A 22094-nucleotide genomic window follows, 5' to 3' on the forward strand; every position below is an offset into this window, starting at 1 on the left:
CCAACAAAACAACTTCAAACAATTCATATTCACATTCTCATAACCATCAGCGAAGGATGAGGAGTATATTCATTTTGTCAAAAGGTTTGCAAGGCCCAGCAGGAAGCATCAGCGACCCCACAATGTACATATATTCTTGCTCAGCATCAAATTCTAAATCGATTTAAGCATGTCTGTCCGCCCGTCTGTCCGTTTGCCAATCTTCTTAAATATTGGCACTTCTTGCACGCAGGCTTAGGCATGTCCTTCAGTCCGTCAGTCCGTCTGCGTGTCCCTCTGCGTAATGTCCATGATTAACATCCTACTGTCGCAAGAGTGCATCAATCGCCTTCATATTTGGCACAACGATTGTAAGGTCTTGCACGCAGGTCGGTATTAGAATTAAATTAATTGATTGGTTAGAGGAGGATATGCCCATAGTGCAATATAAACTAAAACCATCTTTGGATTTAAAAATAAAGCCAACTTGGTGTTTTGCTCTTTACTTATAAATCACAACAGATATAACTAGAAAAATTATCGTTTATATGGCGCAAGTGGACCTGCAGCATCTGTATAAAAATGAAAATAATCGCCTACGCCTGTGAAGCATGTTTGTCTATTAGTTCGTCTGCCAACTGTGCCGCATCTGCGGTGCACATTCTTCCTTTCGTAAAAAGGAAGATATCACTTACATTATTGCAAGAGAGTAGTAACATAATGTAGTCAGTAGTAAGAAAGCGGTCCGATTCAAACTATTTTCAATAGGGTTTGTCTTTAGAAGCCAAGCAAATTAAAAATTGCGGTTGAACACAAGAATACAAGAACAGCCATTAAGCAGACAGAAGGACAGATATCCTTAGATTGAAGAGCTGATGAAAGGTGGGTATATATTAAATCCTTGTGAGTGTCGTAGATGTTAATATATTCTGTATCCTGTGCAGGGTGTATGGTATCAAAAGTGTACTCAATTCAATGAAGTTTTCATCTAGGTCCGTACTTCGATAGATTTCCCAGAACTTTGCATAATAACATAATGATGGCTCTCTTTTTAAGACACACATATATCTAAACAATTTATTTTAGTGTCCCTACAATTCACTGCACGAATATTTCCTTAATTACATATATATTTACGGGGGAACTTTAATCAAGTTTAGAGATAAACTCGGGTAAATCATTTTACTGACCGTATAATGGCCAATTTTTAATTGTCGCTTATTAACACACGAACACGTTTCTGTATTTTTTAAAAAATTTGCTGATCGCAAACATTTCAAGGCATAAAGAAAATGGAAACCTTAAGGATTTGCCCAAACCGTGCTAGCGATTGAATATTTTATTAAATATAATCTTAAAAGCAATTCTTTTTCGAAATTCTCCACGAAGCTTATGCCAATTAGGTAAGGAACATAGTCGAATCTCTAATATATATTTATTAGCGCGTATTACACTTAAAATAATAGAATTCAAGTATTGGTATCACGTATTGAAAAAGTTACATTTTTCTTATTATCGTAGAGTAACTATTGTGATTTTTTGTTCCGCTCATTGGTACTTAACTTGCCGTCGCTCGGTTCGATTTTACGCTATCTGGCCATTTAACAACTCGCAGAAGGGATTCTAATTCGTCATCTCTGCAATCATACAAGTATTGGCCGCGGCAGATAGGGCATATGAGAGTTTTTTTGCTTTCATTGTTAATTTTTTCTCTCGGACTCGTTCCTTGAGCTCGCATGCGCATTTCTTTAAAACAGTTTAGGCAAACGAAATGTGTATTCTCACAGAAGCGTGCATCGCGACATATAAGCTCCCAGCATACAGCACAAGTGAAACTTTGAAAGCATAAGCGGTACAAACGTTTATACCGTTCTTTATATATTAAACACGCAGTACAAGGCCAGATATTATCGAGTTCATCGAAAACTAACCGTAATCCTTTTGATATTAAGTTTTCTGACCATTTTGCCATTAAATCATATTTTAATTCCACTTCGTAGTTCTCTTGGAAACGATGTGCATAGTTTTCGGTTTGGCTCTTGAACGGACCCCAGTGCTTCCAATATTCATTATGCTGCTTCATACTTAATTGCAATGTAAATGTTACCGGGATCGAGTTCCCTAAATGAAAGACGCCAAAGCGATAGCTGTTTTCGGGAGAATATCGTTTACTTCGGCACATCCAATAGAGGCCTTGAGGAGTGCATAGTACAAAAACTTTTTGTCTTAGATCGGCACAATTTAAAACAAAATATGTTTTACCATTTGGTTCGCGTAAAAATTCCCGATGAAAACTTTCCAAATGCTCGAAAACAGCTTGCTCTCCACCCGACCATTGGCATTTTGAAAAACGACAATGAATTACGGACATTACTTAAGACGAGATATTCAACCCCCTCTAACGCATTAAACGCATTAAACACTGAGCATACGTTACTTGAAAGAACAGCTATTTATATAAGAACGCCAATGGACAATGCTTGGCATGCGTTGTATTATAGTTAATGCAAATTGCTGTCAAAGTTGACGCAATAACTCATAGGCCTAATTGATGAAGAGCACGTCCCTAAATCACTGTTTATTTCATAAAGTTTCCAAAGGCGACAATTCAGTGGACGATCGTTAATCGATTGTTAATTAAAATGTCAATTTCGTTAAGGACTATTAGCGCAAGCGTTTGTAAGAGGGTGTATTTGTTGATCGTTCGTCGTATTCACCTTTTTTGCTTCTCTACTCATTTACGTTGCTAATCAGTATGTAAATAACTTTACCGATTAGTATACCAAAGGCGAAGTTATACTAATTTTGTCATTTCATTACGAAGACCGTACAAAATAAATATATTCTCGATCAGCGTAACATGTTTTGAATCTATTACATACATATATCTGTCCATTCACTAGCTAGGTATTAAATTCTGAACTCATATCTGTCGGTATAGTTGGAATTGAGGCCAATCGATTTATAGGTTTGCGTAAAGAATATCAATCTCTCGGTTTGCTTAAAATCAATTTCGAAATTCATATATATATATACGTGTTCGTTTGATGCATGCGGATCGGTTCTGCAAGTGAACGTGGAGGGAGACTCTGTATAGATATTCGTAAGTAATGTTAAAAAAAATATTAGGCAAGAAAGATTCGTTCCAAGGCAAATATATATATATATATATATATATATATATATATATGTGTATATATCTGCATTGTACATTCGTTAACCCTATCAATAAAGGCTTTTCATTTCAAACAAGCAGTCTTTGGAATTATATGTTCAAGGTTTTTTTTTTTCTTCCTCCATGCTATGGATATGTAAAGTTAAGATTTCGCACATCTCTATCTAGTTGATGACCACATCTCAAATTATGCGAAAGAGACTTTACGCACAAGTACATGCTTCAATTAAGTCAGTATATTCATCCGTGGCCACATCTTCTATACCCATTATTAGTATCATTAGAAAACAAGATACGAAGAAAAGAAAATTTTGATATTCCATAATATTGAGTGGGCGTGCTTGATTTTTTTTTTCATTTTGGCATCGGTAACTTAGCAAAATATCAACGATTATATACAAGTTCTTACCGTTGTAGTATATGAATGATAAGTAAAAAATCTGTTTGCTTGGCATTTGAAATCAGAGATGTTCTCAGCTTATTCCCGTACCATCGTCGTGTGCTTTGATCGTTTTCTAACCTAAGCAATTGCTACCAACATTTTTACCAAAAATTTGACATCAAAACTGACATCTTCAACGTTGGTTTTCACTTATATATGACCAACAATTCGAAACAACATATATGTATATATATTTCAATAGGAAAATCATATTCATTCTATCCTATAAGTGTTTGATATGCGAATCAAAATAAAAGTCATTATTGTGTGTTATGGTTTGTTTAATTGTTTATAGATGCAAATGTTATGATATATTACAAAATGTTAATCTGTACGTCTCGGGCAAATCTGTTCGTTTACAAAGTTATCATAACAATAATGTTTCCTGCGCTTACTCTCAATATCGCATCCTATTGCCGGTATGTTTCATCATGTCATAAGATATATATTACGATCAGTAGGATCGGACTGATAATCATCATTTTAGCATCCTTATCATGGATGTAAGCTTTTACGTTTAATTTTGGTTATCTGTCACTGGGCACCTGTTCATTGTCACTACAATCAAAATACGAGTAACCTTCTCAGATTTTGTTTTTGATTCCCCAAATATCGGGGTTATAGAAGCGATTGCATTTGTCGTTTGTTAGCGGAATAAATGGAGTTATTACGATTAGTTTTTTGCCTTTTGCATTAGCTGCATAGCGGAGTCCTCGTTTTAAGAGAAAATCTTTCGATAATTTCGGTCCGGAGTCATCGAGGGCAAAGGGTTCATTTTTGCGACAAGGGGCAATGCTTACCAGCGACATTACACAGAAGGGTAGACGGGCAGACGAACCGATATACAAGAATATAAAGCATTTGAAGCGTCTTTCCGAATGCTGCATACGCCTTCATAAACTATATGTACATTTTGCATACTTCAGTGATGGGTATAATAAATGAACCCTTTATCTAGAACATAAAAAGCTTTGCGATGATTGCGTTATGATGGGTACTTTAGATTCGCGTTATAACGCGTGAATAACTTTTTTTACTTTAGTTTGAATTTATCGCTGCTCTGTTAGTTAGTTAGTTATACACCAGCTAAATGAATCGTTTTTATGATTAGTCTTTCCACGGTCGATTAACAGCGAAACCATTTAACTGCAAATACATGTAAGTATGTAATGATATTTGCATAAATATGCCGAGTATGGTAATTGTGAGCAATTGAACTGAATGAAAATGCTGAGCGCTTCTAAGATTTATGCAATATTTCAAATGGTTAGCGTTACGTTCTATGAGAAATCTATTAAAAGATAGTTCACATAATTGAAAATAAAAAAGACTTTCGCTTTTCAAACAAGATGAGCGAACTATATTCACTTTAACTTGAATCTTGAATATTCATTGCACAGGCATTGTAGTAGGCTTCTCAAGTAATTCCAGAAGAAATTTAGTTGCATAGAATCTGAAAAGTGAAAAATTTATTGTAGGTTTTTTATAAATTTTTAAAAGTGTTTATGCGGAGGTGTCTCCTTTTTCTCAAAATATTTGCAACAACCAGAAGGAAGAGACAAAACTGAATATATATATATATATATATATATATATATATGGTGTTAATAGGCATCAAACTCTGAACCGATGTAAACATCCTTGTCTGTATGTTTGTCTGTCCATTTTTGTAATGCCTATGGCAATGAAGCTCCTGACCGCATAACTCGACATATCTCCTTTCAGTCAGGAAAAAGTATTAAAAGTTCTTGAATGTAGAAAACCGTATAGAAAACGGCCAGAGGGAACACTCAGAGCGCAGCGTAGACTAACAATGTCTCCGCTTTTCGAAAGTCAAAGGAGTAGAGGGCGCTTGCTCGTCCCGCATAAGCTGCAACAGATGCAACGATAAACATTTTCACATGTATTGTATGAGTGACGTTACCGAGTGACGCGTAAAAGGATACAAAATAGTGGCCATTACCAGCTGATATAATACAATGTCAATTATTCACTTTTTTTTTTTTTTTTTTTTTTTTTTTTTTTTTTTTTTTAAGTGGCGGATATAAAGAATTCGGCCATTGCTGAATGCAATTTTCTTACTTGTTATTCTCGTCTAAGAGGAAAACCAACAATGCATTCTTGTAAAGTCCACACAATTTCTTCATTTATATGCGGAGTGCGTATAAGTATGTTTGGAACACAAACATTCGATGTTTTTTAGCTGTGCCATCGTCAGCAATTACAGCAGGGCAAGAATAGCAATATCATCTGCAAAAATTGATTTTTATAAAGTAAATACGAGAAATTTTTGCCGTTTATTTTAAGACAACAACAAAAAATTTGTATTATTATGTTGAAACGAGAAATGTTATAGATAACAGTTAGCTTGTCTTTTTTACACGAATTCACATTTTTCTTTGACTTCTTTTCATAACCATCACCGCGAAGGATGAGGGACATATTACTCCGCTTCGTCGTCGATATGGACGGCTTTCTTGAACTAACCCATGACTTTTCTCAATTGGAATTGTCGTAGTAGATGCACTTTTCATATAATTTGTATATTATTTATATTATAATAAGTCTTGACTTCAAACTTTTTTGGTCTTCTAGGCCGTCGTTTAGACCTTTGTTCTTTGCTCAAATTCACCACTTTTAAGCTGTTAATGCTAAAACCTACAACCTACAACTGGGGCACGATGTCGCAGCATCACCGCAAGCTACTGAAAGAGTTGGATGGGCTTCGACAACAGTTGGCTTCAGAACAACGAAACAACAAAAATAATGAATGTCGTAAATGCAATATTGAACGTTTCACGATTAGCCCCTATGCATACACGAAATAACTCGATAATAATAGTAAATGGGAAACTGTTATTTTAAAAAGTCACATTATTTTACCATTTTCGCCAATAGATGCCGCTGATTAAAATACATGCAAGCACCAATTGTTAATACATGAACTCTTGATTTGTGGCGAAATATCTATTCATTTCTGATCAATAATCAAATCTAGCTAAAGAAACAATCGTTTCCACTTTTCTTTTCCAACCTCTGCACTTTGAAAGATATATTTCAGTGTTACTGGAGTATCATAGCGCTAAAATAGAGTGCGAATACCTCGATGAGTTCTTAGCCGCTGGCTGTGCGAAACCTTCGCGGACAGTACATTCATTTGAAATCTTTAGTGCCAAAGAGCGCCTATACCTAATCGGCTTCACATAAGGCGTCTTCGAAAAATTGACTGTTTGAGATATTAAAAAGTTAATTTGCAGAACTTTCTTACCAAACCTAATGAATTTTACAATTTGCATTCGATTTTAATTTATTATAATAAAAAAAAAAAAAAATTGAAACTTCCTTAACATAATTTTTAAAGTAATTATTTCAAATGAAATGAAAAAGAAAACTTGTGATCTTCAATACGGTGTTGATGGAAGAAAAGAGAAATTATTTTCCCTTTGCGTATAAAACAACCTCTTTATCGGCCTTCAATGTATGAAGACAAGTCGATTTCGTTTGGCAATTCCGTGATGTTGGCATCAAATCTGTCTTGAACTTCATTTAAGATTTTAGCATCAGCTTCGTCGGAGACAAAGGTTATAGCTAAACCCTTAGTACCAAACCGTCCAGCACGTGCCACACGATGCAAGTATGTGTCAGAATCTTCCGGCATATCATAATTAAAAACGATATTAACACGCTCAATATCCATGCCACGACCAAATAAATTGGTAGCGACTAAAATACGTTTCTGGAAATCCTTAAATTGTTGATAACGATATAAGCGTTCTTCTTGCGTCATCCCACGATGTATGCCTATAGCCGGGAAATTTTGTTCGATTAGCAACTGAGCCAATGCCATACAGCGTTGTACAGACTTTAAAAAAATTACAACCTGGTTAAATTCCAGGACATCCAACAGTTCAAAAAGCTTCTTATTCTTTTCATTTTCTTTTAATTTAACATAATGCTGTTGCAGGCCGTGCAAAGTCAGTTTGGCTTCGTCGTCTACGTAAACTTCCATAGGATCTTGCATAAATTTTTTGCATATTGGACGAATGTCCTTGCTAAGTGTAGCGGAGAACATCATAACTTGCTTTCCATGCGGTGTACTGCGGAATATCTCCTGAACATCGCGACGCATATGCAATTGTTCCAACATTTTATCACATTCGTCAAGGATAAAATGTTTCAAATGCTTCAAGTTTAATTTTTTATTACGTATTAGAGCCAAGATACGACCGGGAGTTCCTACCACTATATGTGGCGTTACATTCTTCAAAGTTTCTTCGTCTTTCTGAATTGCCAAACCTCCAAAAAATACACCAACCTTTACTGAAGGCATGTACTTTGAGAAGCGCTCATATTCTTTGCTAATTTGGAATGCAAGCTCGCGAGTATGACACATAACCAACACGTAGACGACATTCTCAATGGGTTCTAGTTGTTGCAAAGTGGCAAGGACAAAGACAGCGGTTTTTCCCATACCAGATTTGGCTTGACAAAGGATGTCCATGCCCAAAACGGCCTGAGGTATGCATTCATGTTGCACTTCCGAGGGATGCTCAAAACCACAGTCAACAATAGCTCGGAGAATTTCTGGTTTCAGCATGAAATCTCGGAAACCTGAACTATGTATTGATACGTAAGCACCCTTTAGGTCTTCCTTAGGAGCCGCCTGTGTTTCGGTAGCGGTAGCTTCAGGCAGCTCCTCGTCCTCGTAATCTAACAAATCATCATTGTCCGCCATATTGGTTTAGCGTTCTAAACTCACTAAATCGTTTGAGAGCAGCAAAAAAGAACGATAATTTTATTACTAGATATTTTATATTCTCTTAAATCCACTCTTTCACAATTTTTTTCGAAAATCTGCACAAATTTAAGGAGATTCGGGTGTTCGTTCTCTTGTCGGCTTGTGTAAAATGCTATCGTTTGTATAAGCAGAAGCAGTGCTGTCAATTTGTAGAATTATCAAAAACTATGATAAATCAAATAAAATAGAAAAAGATGTTTAGTTAAGGTTGTGATCCCAAGAAAATGAAAATAAGGTCGGATTTGAATGCGGAAAATTTCGAAATATTTGGCAGAAACATTTTCTCATCATGCTGCTTTACCAAGTGTTCCAAGAGTTCTTAGCACACAAAACCCAATATCTTCCACTCCAGATATAGCTGCATACAATTTTTTCTTATATCGCAAGTTCTAGATAGAGAATAAAATGTAGTTAAATATTGCCTTTCAACAACTAAACGATGAATTTAAAGAATTCACGAGGACAACAACTGATAGCTTTTTCTACAAAAGCTATTCTATTTTTTACCTTAAAGACCTATCAGAAACTATATAAACTTCACAAGCTCCTTTCGATTGTCATTTCTTCGCTTGTTTTTCATAATACATCAAAAATTATACATTATTCTTGTGTGAATGCATGATCTTCATCAAACGCCTCATACCCCAAAACGTGAACGAAGGTGGTAAAAATTCAGCTTATTTTAGTTAATTTATTTTATTTTCAGTTGCTCCACAAAAACAAACCATAAGCTCGACTATGTTCGCCATAAAAATGCTTGCTTACATGAGAGACCTTTTATATGGCACGATTTGAAAAATAGACCTATGTGATTCAAATTCCCTATGATTAATTTAGTAAGAACCAATTTTCTTGACAAAATCTTAAAAATTCGATTTTCTTGACATATAAGGCCTTGTTTTTTATTGGAACCCTAATATGTATTGAAATTCAAAAGATAGACCTTGAATGCATAAGTACATGGGTAGACATTAGACGAGCAAACAGATGGACAGATAGACGGGCACACCGGCGAGCAAGCTTAGATCTGTTTCAGGGAATGTTTCTCTATTGAACGGCATAATAAAGATAGCTGGGTCTGCTTCAATCCCTTCTATGTACTACATATGTCCGCGCAAACTTAGTATACCCTATAAAACAAGTGTATGATGTAGGATAGAAGAAAGACTCACATAGCAGACCATACACCACAATGCAAATATTCATATCATGACTTTTTAAAATAAGGCGCTACGTGGCTGATCCGAACCATTCTCAAAAGCTGCGGCGTGCCAAATTTCGTCAAAAAATCTGAAATATTGCAGGATGTAAGTTGCACACAAGAAGACAAGACGGCCAGACAGACGAGACAAAAGGTAGATCTACCTCAACTCCATCTGGATGTCAGCGTATAAATCTTTCCAGTTACTTTTTTAACCTACTTAAAACTGAACCGGTTGCTTTTAAACGTTAGAAAATCTACGCCATGTTAAACATGACTTATTATTCTGTGAATGTGAGATTGATTGAATGACTTTCGTCGCAGACTTTCTTACGGTAATTTGTTTCTAATTTGTGTTTTGTTTTATTTAACTTTTTCTTCATTGAACTGAAATTCATATTTTATGTAAAATTAAATTTGTACAAGAAAGTTTTTTTTCTTCACGAGCAGCATCTACTACAAAAGCAGGTTTCTGCTTGATCAAGTGTATAATAAATTCAAAAATTCTTTCGTCAAATGAAAAAGTTGAAAAAGCGCTTAAGCTGTTGCTGCACAATGCCGTTCAAAAGGAAAATCATTAAAAAATGTATTTCGTTCGATTTTTGCTCTACAGAACAGTTTGTCTTTTCCACACTTGGAAAAGTGCGTATGCGAAGAGTTAGGGGAGCAGTTGAAATGATTCCATATTCTTTTCCACTCTGCGCTTCGATGTGTTTCAACAAGTTCTCCTAAACATTCATTTTGTTTTTTTTTTTTTTTTTGGTACCATTTTTTCACTTACTAGTGACGATTTTCAGTAGTCATCAGTATTTGCTCAAGTGATTTGTGTCACTAACATTTTTGCATGTTTACAAAGCGAAAGTATGCATGAATGCGAATGTGTGTGCGCGTGTGTTTGTGCGCGCGCGTTAAGAACATTTTTCAAGTTTCCCTCATGTACACGAATCTGTCAGTGTGTCAGCGTGTATTGTTGTTAAGCTACAGGGCTTCTATAATTTATATTTTTGAAATGGCAAAGCAAAAGGAGCATTTGATTCCATTGTGTAACATCAATTTCTGTCATTTCAAGTTTATTGATATGCATGACAAGTGATTTAAATCCCTTGTGCGTTATCTTCACTTGGATGCAGAAATTGTCACTTGCGATGGGATATGATGGGCGAGTTTTTTCTTTTTTTTTTCTTCTTTTTTTATGTAAGATTGTACTGCGTGCTTAAAACACATTTTTTATTTATTTTTTTTTGTCATTTCATTGTTGGTCTCGTTTTTATTATTTTCTTTGCAACTGTTTTACTTAATTTGCGTCAATATATATATATATATATGTCAATGTATATATATATATATATATATATATATAGATACTTTCTCACTTATCTTTATCCTTACGTGTTAATTGTTCCATTTTTTTTTCTTATAATTTTTGTTTTATTATTCTACTTTCTTTATATTAAAATTATGTTGTAACTGATTATGATGATAATAGAAAGGCTTCAATTATTGTAGCATTGCTTGAAATTTCATTTTCATCTCTACTAACTAATTTATATTCTAATATATAGGGGAAATAATCATTCGAAATATATCTGCTACGATTAACATATAACTTTTTAGAATCCACCATAATACTGGTATAGTAAATATTTTACATAAAATGTTTCAAAATACGTTTCAGTTATCTCATATTGGGCTACTATTCACCTTTAAAACATAAAGTCAATTTCAATTTCAATATCAATTAATTTCAATATTAATTAAAAAGTTTATGTATTGATCAAAGGATATTAAAAATTCACACATTTTTCTTCTTTTATTATTATTATTATTATTATTATTAAATGTAATAAAATTCCTGGGAAAAGATTAAATTCCCCTTAGATTGAGTTTGTCGATAGTCATCATATTATATCAATATATATATATATATATATATATATAGAAATTCCAAAATCCTAATACTTTTTTAATAGGTCGCGTAGCAACTCATTAAGGATTATTTTCATAATGAACATTTCGATGGCTCTATCATATACTTGCACAAACTTACTGTTTCACTGTTTCGTTATAAATTCTAATATTTATTTGCTTAATGCAGGGAGATTAAGCTTAATATACTTTACAGTACTTGCTGTACAAGTGTATATTAAGTTTGTTGCGGACGTATACAATAGTTTTTTTTTTTCGTGTGACCAATCGCTTAGGGGATGCTTTTTTATTCGCGTAACACGATGAAGGTCCGAAAGAAAGGAGATAAAGAAAGGAAGTAGAGAAAGAGTGGCAGCAGCAGCTTAGCGGGTATGGGCCCAACCAGTAAATTTTATGCCTGCGGATAAGCACTTACTGTAACTATGACCAAAGTAAATGAAAATAAATTTCGGGATCTCTTTGTTAATTTTATGTAATTAATTACGATATATAAGTAGCATTGGAAAAAATTGAGTAAATAAATAAAATTTATTATTTAGCTAAGCATTTTAGCACTTTTTTTGAGTTTATTCACACAATTCAATTGAATTGTTGTTAATTTTAGATGAATTCCCCGCTTTCGTCTAAAGCAAAAATCTATAATAATATCATATAAGATTATCGTTACAAAACAATTTACTCAAGTTGAAATATTATATACCGATTAATAAAATTCTTTTCCATATTATAGTTGGGCTTGCAGGCCGATAAAATTGAGCTACGGTATTACATCAACTATATATACTTCATCTGTTGCAAATTTCTACTTTAATTAATAGAATTTTGAAAATGCCAACAAATAGATGGGGATAAGTTATGACCGAAGTGGGTCTATTTTTCAAATTGATTCAAAAACTTTATATTTTATGGGATAACCGAAGCGTATTTTTTAAATGTTATGAATATAATAGCAACCTTATTGACACTTGTATTGTTCGTTGGAGAAGACGCTCTACAGAATGTTTTCCCAAATCTTATAATTTATCTAATTTATGACACATTTTATGGAAATTACATTTTATGCAGCTTGATTGGTATATTTAATGCATATATTCTAAAATGTAGTCATATTTGTGGTGGGTTATAAAAAGTTAAACTAAAGCTCAACAAAATTTCTCGGGTTTACTATTGTTTATTAATGCGAAAGTTTCCCGAAATATAATAGAATTTATTTGTTCATATAAAGCACTTCTTTTGTTTTTTCTTCACACATTAGATAGTCCGAAAATATCTTGCGGCTTTTCCCGGCAGCAGACTAAAATAACTATTTTCACTTAGCTAGACTTATAATTAAAGTGTTTAAAGGTATACACAGTTATATAGAATAGGGTTATGTTTACTTTGTGGTCGACACAAAACTTAGTTCATCCAAAACAATTATTAGTTGATTGTATAAAAGGCTTGGACGCTGTAAAAAAGGTGGATGTTTGGATTTGACATCAGTGAAAAGAAATTCATTAAAATGCTGCATTGCTAGAGAAAATTGTAATTGATGATGAAAAATGCATCGATGAAAAGAAGTTTTTTATGCTTTATGAGCTTTTGATGCGCAACCAAATAATGAATTCTAAGGTATACTGTGAACAACTAACCAAATTAAATGAAGCTCTCCAGCTGAAACGTCCAGAATTGTTGGCCATATTTGTTTTCTCATTCGCCAGAAGTTAGTAGAGCTTCACTGGTATGTATTACCATATCTATCGTACAGTCCTAGTATTGCATCGTCAAATTACACCGCTCCCGGTCTCTACAAAATCCTTTATCTGGCAAAACTTTTAACACAGAAGACAGTGTAAATTCACATAAAATAAAATGTTTTGCTGCAAAAGATCACAAATTTGATGAAGAAGGTATAATGAAATTGTCTCACAAGTGGCAATCTATTATTGAATAAAATGACATTTATTCATCACATAAAAAAAAAAATGTATATATTTTATTTCATATTGAAAAACCGCAAGATATATCTGAACCACCTAATATATATATTTATATATATATATATATTATTTTTTTTAAATTAAATGCAAAATTTTTTTTTTTTTTTCACCTAAGATAATTAATTATAATTATGTGTGTAAAAAATGTGTAAAATCTTTTTCTTTGTTCCAAATTTTTAGAATATGTTTCTTGAGAAATGAAGTAAGTTTCAAAAATAAAAAATTCTTTCATTCGTATTCATTAAAAGTAAATGTTTTAATTACTTTTCTCTAAGTGAATATTAATTTTCTTTTTCGTTGATCAGAGCTTAAATTAAAGATTACAAAAGAAAATCTTGTGCTTATCATTTATTGAGGATTTGTTGAGATCTCATAAGAGTCAACAGATAATAGGATTTTTGTGTTCTTAGCGAGTTGTTTAGTTTTGATAATTAAAAAAAGTATTTATGTTTAAGTGTTTTTGCTCTCTTAAGATTCTCAGCATGTTCCTAAGTCCTCAATTCCTTCGTTATGTTAGATTATTCTCCTTTAAACTGGAATACCAGTACGATCTTTAATTTTACCTAATACGTTAACATGCACTTTTGCATAACCGCTCGACTTTTTGGGCAAGCTACCTAAGCTTCCACTTCCAGTTCCAACGAGTGCACTGGTAGTGGTGATGGGTGCAGCTGTGCTTGCACCAGGAACATCCATGGAGGGGGAAGATAATGGCGATGAATGTTTAGAATCAGTATGCGAGGTTCTTTGAGTGGTATCACCATGACTAAGCAATATGTCTTCGCTGCTGGGCCGTATGTTCGTAGAACAGGGCGTATAAAATGGTTGTAATTTTTCCACTTCATTATCGATGGCTTTGAATTGCCAACTCCAGTTGGCCCGATAAAGGAATGGCCGGTGATCGAAACGATTATCATCTGGACTATAGCTTTCCGCATGCACGGCAGGGGTTAAAACAGTCATTTTATGGCGATTAATGGCGTAACATCGAAAGAAATGTTTAACTTTATCAGCTACTTCCGCAGGGCTAAGATCCGATTTCCATGTGGCTACAAGTTCACAGAACATACTATAGGGGCCACAACAGGACTGTTTACGCAAACGTCCATATTTGTTTAGCTCGGCATAAGTCATACCCATATCTTCTTCATCTGTTTGTATTAGTTGACCATCTTGTAATGGTTCCAATTCGGCAGTGGGAGGAGCATCTATTATTGATTCCAAAATGGGTAAATTAAATCTAAAGTAAATTAAATTTAATTAAATTTAAGTTTACGCAAGCAATACGAAAATGTAATGCAACTCACTGATCTTTAGCGTAATTTAAAAATTTCCATAAATCAGTTTTCGATATACCCCCAATGGGATTTATATCGGCAGATGAGCAGTCATATTTAGTGAAATAACCTCTTAGGGATTCATCCACATTAGCCGAACCTAATACCAACAAACCGCCAGGACGATTTCTAACCCAGAGCATTAATTGAGCAAAAATGTAGGCTAACACCATCCGTATACGGGATTGTATATTTTGTAAAGCCAAATTCTGACGAGCACATCCGCCTTGACTGCGAAAAAGTGGCGTAAGAGCGGTTTTGGATATGAATATACCCAATAAAGCGTTTATAGCGGTGTCAATATTGATATCAATGTGATGACTGCCCAATTGATTAGCAAGTGAGCAAGCACGTTGCTTTGTTTCTATGCTAGAATTTACGCTACCCATGAAACAAGTAACCAACAAACGATTGCACAAATCAGCCGGCTTAGTAGGCGTATACTCTTGATCAGCCAAAATTTTGCGTACATCGTGTAATACCTGAGCGTCCCCGGCTTGCACTGCCTGAAAAATTAATCTGCACATCGAGTGAACAATGGTAGCCGAACTGCTGGAATCTACCCCACCCGATAAAGGTAAAAAGAAACCACCTTGTCCGGAGCGGCGCAAATAATCCCACAGCCAACATGCGGGCCCCAAGGCAATTTCTTCTTCTGCGGAATAAAGTGGCCATTGAATAGGTGTGCTAGCTATTTTGAATATATCGTTATGCGTGGACATTTCAAAATCGCATGTGATGCGTGGATAAGAAGGGGCTGAATCGGACATAAGGCAACGTGAACGTTGCGATACGCGATAGGATCTTATTTGTTCTAAATCGATCGTAGCTAAAGTTACTTCTACATCTTGCAATGAAAATTGTTTACCACGCGCCACTATTTCACCGTTGACCGCAATATTGGAGCAGCCTTGGAAATACATGCGCTGCCCATCACAACCGCGCAAATTACTGTATAGGTATGCGCCGCCAGCCTTAAAGCTTGCCGTCCTTATTAAATCACTTAATATATGAGACTTGCGTAATTCCCAATAGCTTGCGGAGCCGTTAACCATAATTTCCACGCCTGACAATGACATATCGATATGTTTGCTACGTTATCCAGAAGAAAATATTTAATGAAGAAATCAAAAATATTTAGTTAAACATTGAAGCACCTCTTTATCGTCCATAGCTCTTCGCATATTTCATAACCTATGCATGTGTCTTTAGTGGCAATAACGGCATCGCCGAAAGGCACCACATCTTGGCCTGTGTGCTGAGAAATCATGCGTGGCAAAAAGTGATCCTCGGTTTGGAAAGCCTTATCAAAAGCAGATGATGATGATAAGCAGTTTGAATTCTATCCCATATTCACTCACCTTCGTCCAGGCTGTAAACCAACGTGATTCTCTATAATCACCACTATCACACATAGCCATTTTGGGTCGTATTAATAGGATTTTACGATTTAGAAATATCACGCGACAATTATAAGCTACGTTGCGATGCATTACGGGCATACCAACGTCAATTAACATATTCTCACTGTATTGAAACAATGAAAATAAAATTGGGTGATTTAATAGATGCAATGATTTGAAGCGGATTTTTTATTTATTTTTTTTTTTTTTTACCATAACGGCGACATTATAATTTCTAATAGAACTTCCCAAGAATGCAGATAGGTGTCGGGTTCGCGGAAATGATCTTCACAACTGTAACCACTATAATGAGAACAAGAAAAAATTGCCTTCGAAATCTTTCTGCGTTTGCGTCTCCACGACCGTTTACGATCTTACCTCACTTCCAATTCTGGCCCACTGCGATAGCTAGCACCCATGTCTTTGGCCTCTAAAATTGATTGCAATATGCGAGCCAAGTTACCCTCGAAATCGAGGGCCCATTGATTTAAAGTTGAAACGGCCACGGTTATCTTACGACCCATACTATTTGTAATCGTATGTAAATTACTATATTGAAATGATTTTTTATTGTCGTAGTTCACGAGCAAATTCTTATTTTTATTCTTAGATGAGATCGCGTTTATATTTATAAAATAAACGAATGCGTGCAGAAATTGTAAACAGTATAATTGATGATGATTGTTATTGGCAGCGTTTAAAAGAAGGAAAAGTTTAAAGTTCTGCAATGAAAAAAAAAAAAAAAAATGAATTGTTTGCATAAATTATCAGAATATGGAAATAGTTTAGCTTTTCAAGTCATTGGTAGGTAAAAATATTTTCATTTACCATTCGATTTTTGCGAAAGCGATTCTCTAGTAGCGGATTCATTTTCTTGGAAACAATGATTTTGCGAATGTGTATTAATTATACCTTACAGCACGTGTGGTTAAAGGGTATATTAAATTTGCGCGAATGTATGCAACGACGACAATAAGGACTCGAGATAGCCTCACATATTATTGTATATTTTAATATTTGATTTTTTATTTTTTATTTTATTTTTTTTTGTAGTAGGAGCCTACTTAGAATTATTGTTTCCTGTTTCCCCCTGCCCCGTTTTTTTTTTATATAAAAAAAAGAAATGTGATAGAGAGCGCCCACTATCACAAGGTCAGACCGTCTTGCTGAAATGACATGTTGGCGATATTCGATTTTCTTCATTATCTCCGGCGCTCCATTGACCCCCTAAAGTGAAGTACTCATACGCGGGCGTACGCATAAAACCAGAAGCAATAATTTCTAATTATCAACGCAATAAAGCAGTGTCCAGTCAAATAAATCAATCATGTCAATAAATAAGTCCCAAAAGCACGTGTCTTTTATTATATTATATAGGCTTTTATAATTTTTTATTGTTATAGCTATGCATGCAAGCCCATTGATTTCTGGCAAGAGATATTGTCTTAAAATTTTAACTGAATTTAGTCAGATATTAATGACCCTTGTTTATTGTTGACTTGTAAGTTTTTATACTCTACACTACTTGTGCTAAGGGGTATATTAAATTTATGCGAACGTTTGGAACACACAGAAGCGCTTGAGAGAGATCCACCTTTTATTATACGGATCTAAGTCTGTCTGTCCCTCTGATTTCGATCCATGTAAATTTGTATTCAAGCTGCAGGTAACAATTTTCGAGATATTTTGATGAAATTTGGTACACGTGACATGTTTTGACACAATGATCGGTTCATTTCTTCGATCACTCCGCTATTGTGAAAAATTCCTACATAGAAAAAATTGAAATTTCAAAATTTCTCGACAAAAGTGGCTACGTAATCGTGTTTCGATATTCTAAATTGGTATAAAAACCTTAGATCGGCTGCCGCAATTTTAGGAGCCCACTCCCATATAACGAAAACTGAAGTTTATATGACAGAAGGAGTATAATAAGTGGTCTTTAACTGGTTATAGTCTCGAACTGTTTCTTGTGATGGTTTTCCTCATACAAACACACGTGGATACATATTTATTTATATTCTTCAAATAGATGAATTTTTTCTTTTTTAAATATTTAAATATATATTTATAATAATAACCTTCTCAAATATTATTATTCCGGTAGCCCTCCTTCCATCCCAAAAAAATCGTCAAAAATGCGTCTTTTCTTTAGTGCTGCTAGAGAGGTGTTTATTATCCCCTTTTAAGTTATTTTTTTCTTTGATAATTCCAAATATTTTGTACAAAGAATGTGTTTTAAGGAAATATCAAATCAATGAAATGATGGCAAAAAACTTTCTCGCACGAATGTATAAAAATGGAAATGTGAAAATGTTTTCAAGAAACTTTTTTATGTAGTTTTCCTTTTTATACCTACCAACGCACGTTAAGGGGTATATTCAGTCTGTCTAAACGTTTGTAACACCCAGAACGAAGCTTCAGAGACGCTTCAAAGCGACAAATTTCGAATCGATTCAATCTTGTATGTCTGTTCATCTGTGTAATGTCTGTTGTAAACCTTTTCTTGGTCCCAAAGAGAAGCTACGAGCCTCAAGTTTGCCAAAAACATTGGAAGTTCTTGGACGCAGATTGGGATTGAAAATGGGCCGAATCGGTCAAGGGACACAGCTTTTTTTTATTGCACAAAGTGAGGACGCCTCTGTTCTGTCTGAATAAAAAATTGTTTTTTTACTCATTACCCATAAACTATAACAGATAAATCTACAAAAATTTAAAGATACATTCTATGGGCAATCCTGGCAATCCTAAAAGTGAAAAGAATTAGCTACGCCTATTTAATTTGTTTTTTTTTTTTTTTTGCAGAACTTTTATAAAAACAAGCTTCAAAACCCCCATAGGGTGTATAAATTCTTGGCCATTTTCAAATTTGGAATGCAACTAAGCATGTCCATCCGTTCAACTGTTCGTCGGTCCGTTCGTAAAAGTGCGGATATCGTATAGAAACTTGGGAGAGAATTTTAAAAAGACGGAAAATTGTCAAAAAATACGCCTACAACACGCCCATACATCCATACAACGAGAACTGTGAACACCTCTGCTTTCCGTGTTTTTTGCTGTGTATTACTCATAATTTAGAACACATGCACTATATAAGTGCCGAAAATCTAAAAAAATCAGCCGCGCCCACCCAATGTTATAGATTATGAAAAATTTATTTCTTTTGCTTTTTTTTTTATGATCACGGTGGTGCGTATAGAAGATTCGGTCACGACCGAATATAATTTTCTTACTTGTAATTTTTTTGCTTTTTGCTTACATGACTTTTCTGGTAAATATATGTATAGATATATATATATATATATATATAAATATATGTTTATATATGTAATATGTATATATGAATATTATATTAAATCTTACCGAAATAGTAAACCGATGTTTATAAATAAATATCTTTTAATACAATAATAACTTAACTGGTTACCCGTTTCACATCCCAGACACAACTAAGCACATTTTAGTTGCATTAAAAATTACGGTTGTTTGCTTTCATTCCTATAGAGAAATGAAATGAATTAAAAATAACTTTTATTATTATTTATTATTGACGTCTCGTCTACGTAATTGAGCGTTTACCCAATGACGTCTTTTGTGCCTTTTCTGTTTTTTTTTTTTGTTTTTGTTTTTCTGCTGTCGTATTGTGAAGTACGCCCGACACCGACGACGGGTGTTTTTGTGTATTGAATTTCAATAGCATTTTTACTAACACCGTCTCGCTACTGCCATTGTAATGGTTAGGATTAAAAATCCTTCGCTTGTTATAAATTTTAAAAGTTTACTAAGTTTGTGATTCCGTTTATAGTACAACGCTCCCTCCATTGGTATTAGGGGATATTTGAATTGAATAATTGTGCTCGTGTAAGCTAATAGCGTACCCTTTAGGCAGTAGACATTGATTAGGAAATTTTTATTCATAACTTTCCGAAGTGACCTACTTAAGTACATAGGGAAACGCTATGATAAATAGTTACGTAGGTCGTTACAATTACAGCGCTAGCCTGGTAGGGTAAATTCTGGCATTTTTTTTTTGTTTTTTTTTTTTTTTGCCTTTTTTGTTTCTTGTGTAAAAATTTGCTGTGCGAAGATATCTATACTCTCAGCTTGTTTGGAGGGTTATTTTTTTCCTGCTTTTTTAATAACCTTTTGCTTACACATTCTTTTACTAACTGCATTAAATTCGTATATCGATCAAGCAAACTGTGCAAATGCCTCGTCTTTTATTTTATAGGACTGCTTGGATTGAAGTGTGGTGGATAGATTGTAAAAACAAAGAATTGTTTTTCTATGATGCCATACATACAAGCACACATTTATAATTTCACACATTTGCGTATGTAAAGATATGAACGGTTCTTATTTTAGCAGTAGGGTTTTAAAATAATTTCGATTATTTCGCCCAACTTTGGAATACATTTGCAGTAATAGCATTGGGTTTCCTGTTCTTAAACGAAAGGTATAGTGGCTCCAATGAGACCAGAAATTTAGTTTGCGACTCCCGCAATTGATACGAAACCTTTTCATTCTGTTTTCTTTCAATTAAGTTTTTCTCAACTTTAGTGTGTGTTACTTAAAGCAGAGTTAAACGACCGCTAGAACTACCTTCATTTTTCTAATTCCATACGTATTGTAATGTGAAAGAAACCTCTGTCGTTTACAGGAATTTCATAATTAAGATTTTTATTGATGCCTTCGAAAGAACTAAGGTGCTAATCGCTTACACAGTTGCGGTATTTGTCGAAACGAACAGTATTGGATGTAATTGAGAAAAGCGCTTGCTTAACCTATGCTGTCCTTTCGCTTTGACTTCCGGCTTGATTACAGCAATCTCTGTTTACATTGGTCTGTACTGATTGTTTGAGTATATTTTAGAAGATCACGATGTACTTTAGACAGTTGATAGCCCGAAATGAAGAATAATGATTTCAAGTCGAAGGTAATAGTAAGTAAAAAAAAAAAAGAAATAAATAAGGTAAGAATAAGAGTACTAACGATGACAATGATAAACGCAATTTGAAAATACAAAGAAAAGTGTTCGGTTTTGTTTGTCAGATTAACATGAATCGTGGCAGCCTTTGCCCAGCGTCTAGCGCTACGGTTCGTCGAAATATTTCCTCTTCATGTTACCTGTGTCAATAGAGTCCTAAACTTTCTTCTTGCTTCATATAATTTGAACATAACTCTCATAAGCCAAGAAGCGTTGCTCCCTTTCTCTCGATTGACGATTCCTCAACTTTTAAAATTTCTACTTTTAGTTTAAGGGCTTTACATGAATCAGTTTTCAATAGTATTTTTATGATTTGTAAATTGGGTCACTTAGGTTAGTTTCTTTACTTTGCATCTTCTGCGTACGTTTTTTCCGTTCATTTCGTTTGCTTTTTCGTTCGTATTTAATTAAGTTTTACAATCAATTTGAACCCGTTTAAACATATAGATTCGATGCGTTAGCTAAGGCCTTCCGCGAAGCTTAGTTAAAAAAGCTATCAACCAAGAAATACTTTTTGAAGATGATAAAAATCTTTGTTGATAATCTCTTAAGGAAACCCCTTAAGCCACATATTAACGCATAGAGATTTGGGATCAATTCGTGAAGTTATGAAACAAGCGAAGAAAATAATATGGAATAATTGAAAACCTATCAAATAAAAGGAAGTAATTCAGGTTCTGAATATATGTATTTTTATATCTTACATCATTTGTGGTACAGAGTATATTAAGTTTGCGTGGACGTATGTAACACCCAGAAGTGCTTACAACAGACTAAATTTTTATTTTAGCGATCTAAGCTTTTCTATCCGTCTGTTAATCGTATATGCTTCTGTTATACTTACAGGTCGTAATTTTTGCGATATTT

At 34.2% G+C, this 22094-nt stretch overlaps 2 protein-coding genes across 3 annotated transcripts in view; both read right to left on the reverse strand.

Annotated features, from left to right (window-relative positions):
* Positions 1 to 7043: 7043 nt before the first annotated feature.
* On the reverse strand, positions 7044 to 8510 carry LOC119637640 (ATP-dependent RNA helicase WM6-like). Its single transcript, XM_038033824.1, has one exon. The coding sequence runs from the start codon at positions 8329 to 8331 to the stop codon at positions 7060 to 7062; it is 1272 nt and encodes a 423-aa protein (XP_037889752.1). The 5' UTR covers positions 8332 to 8510; the 3' UTR covers positions 7044 to 7059.
* Positions 8511 to 13607: 5097 nt separating this feature from the next.
* Positions 13608 to 22094, reverse strand: part of LOC119633489 (glutamine-dependent NAD(+) synthetase) — a 104651-nt gene continuing 96164 nt past the window's right edge. The window contains exons 3-8 of one of the 2 annotated variants that reach the window (XM_038027083.1): positions 16619 to 16962; positions 16454 to 16543; positions 16199 to 16364; positions 15995 to 16140; positions 14808 to 15929; positions 13608 to 14740 (exon numbers count right to left, since the gene is read on the reverse strand). In XM_038027083.1, coding sequence (XP_037883011.1) covers positions 14029 to 14740; positions 14808 to 15929; positions 15995 to 16140; positions 16199 to 16364; positions 16454 to 16543; positions 16619 to 16764 — 2382 coding nt within the window. In that variant the 5' untranslated portion in view covers positions 16765 to 16962 and the 3' untranslated portion in view covers positions 13608 to 14028. Of the gene's footprint in view, positions 14741 to 14807; positions 15930 to 15994; positions 16141 to 16198; positions 16365 to 16453; positions 16544 to 16618; positions 17873 to 22094 lie in introns of those variants that run through there. The other variant, XM_038027074.1, reaches the window with a different exon arrangement.

This window comes from Glossina fuscipes, unplaced genomic scaffold, assembly GCF_014805625.2.
Source record: "Glossina fuscipes isolate IAEA_lab_2018 unplaced genomic scaffold, Yale_Gfus_2 0, whole genome shotgun sequence".
NCBI lineage: Eukaryota > Metazoa > Arthropoda > Insecta > Diptera > Glossinidae > Glossina > Glossina fuscipes.

Bases quoted from the DNA above. Each gene is read 5' to 3' on its own strand.
- LOC119637640 (XM_038033824.1), bottom strand. From the start codon at position 8,331: ATGGCGGACAATGATGATTTGTTAGATTACGAGGACGAGGAGCTGCCT.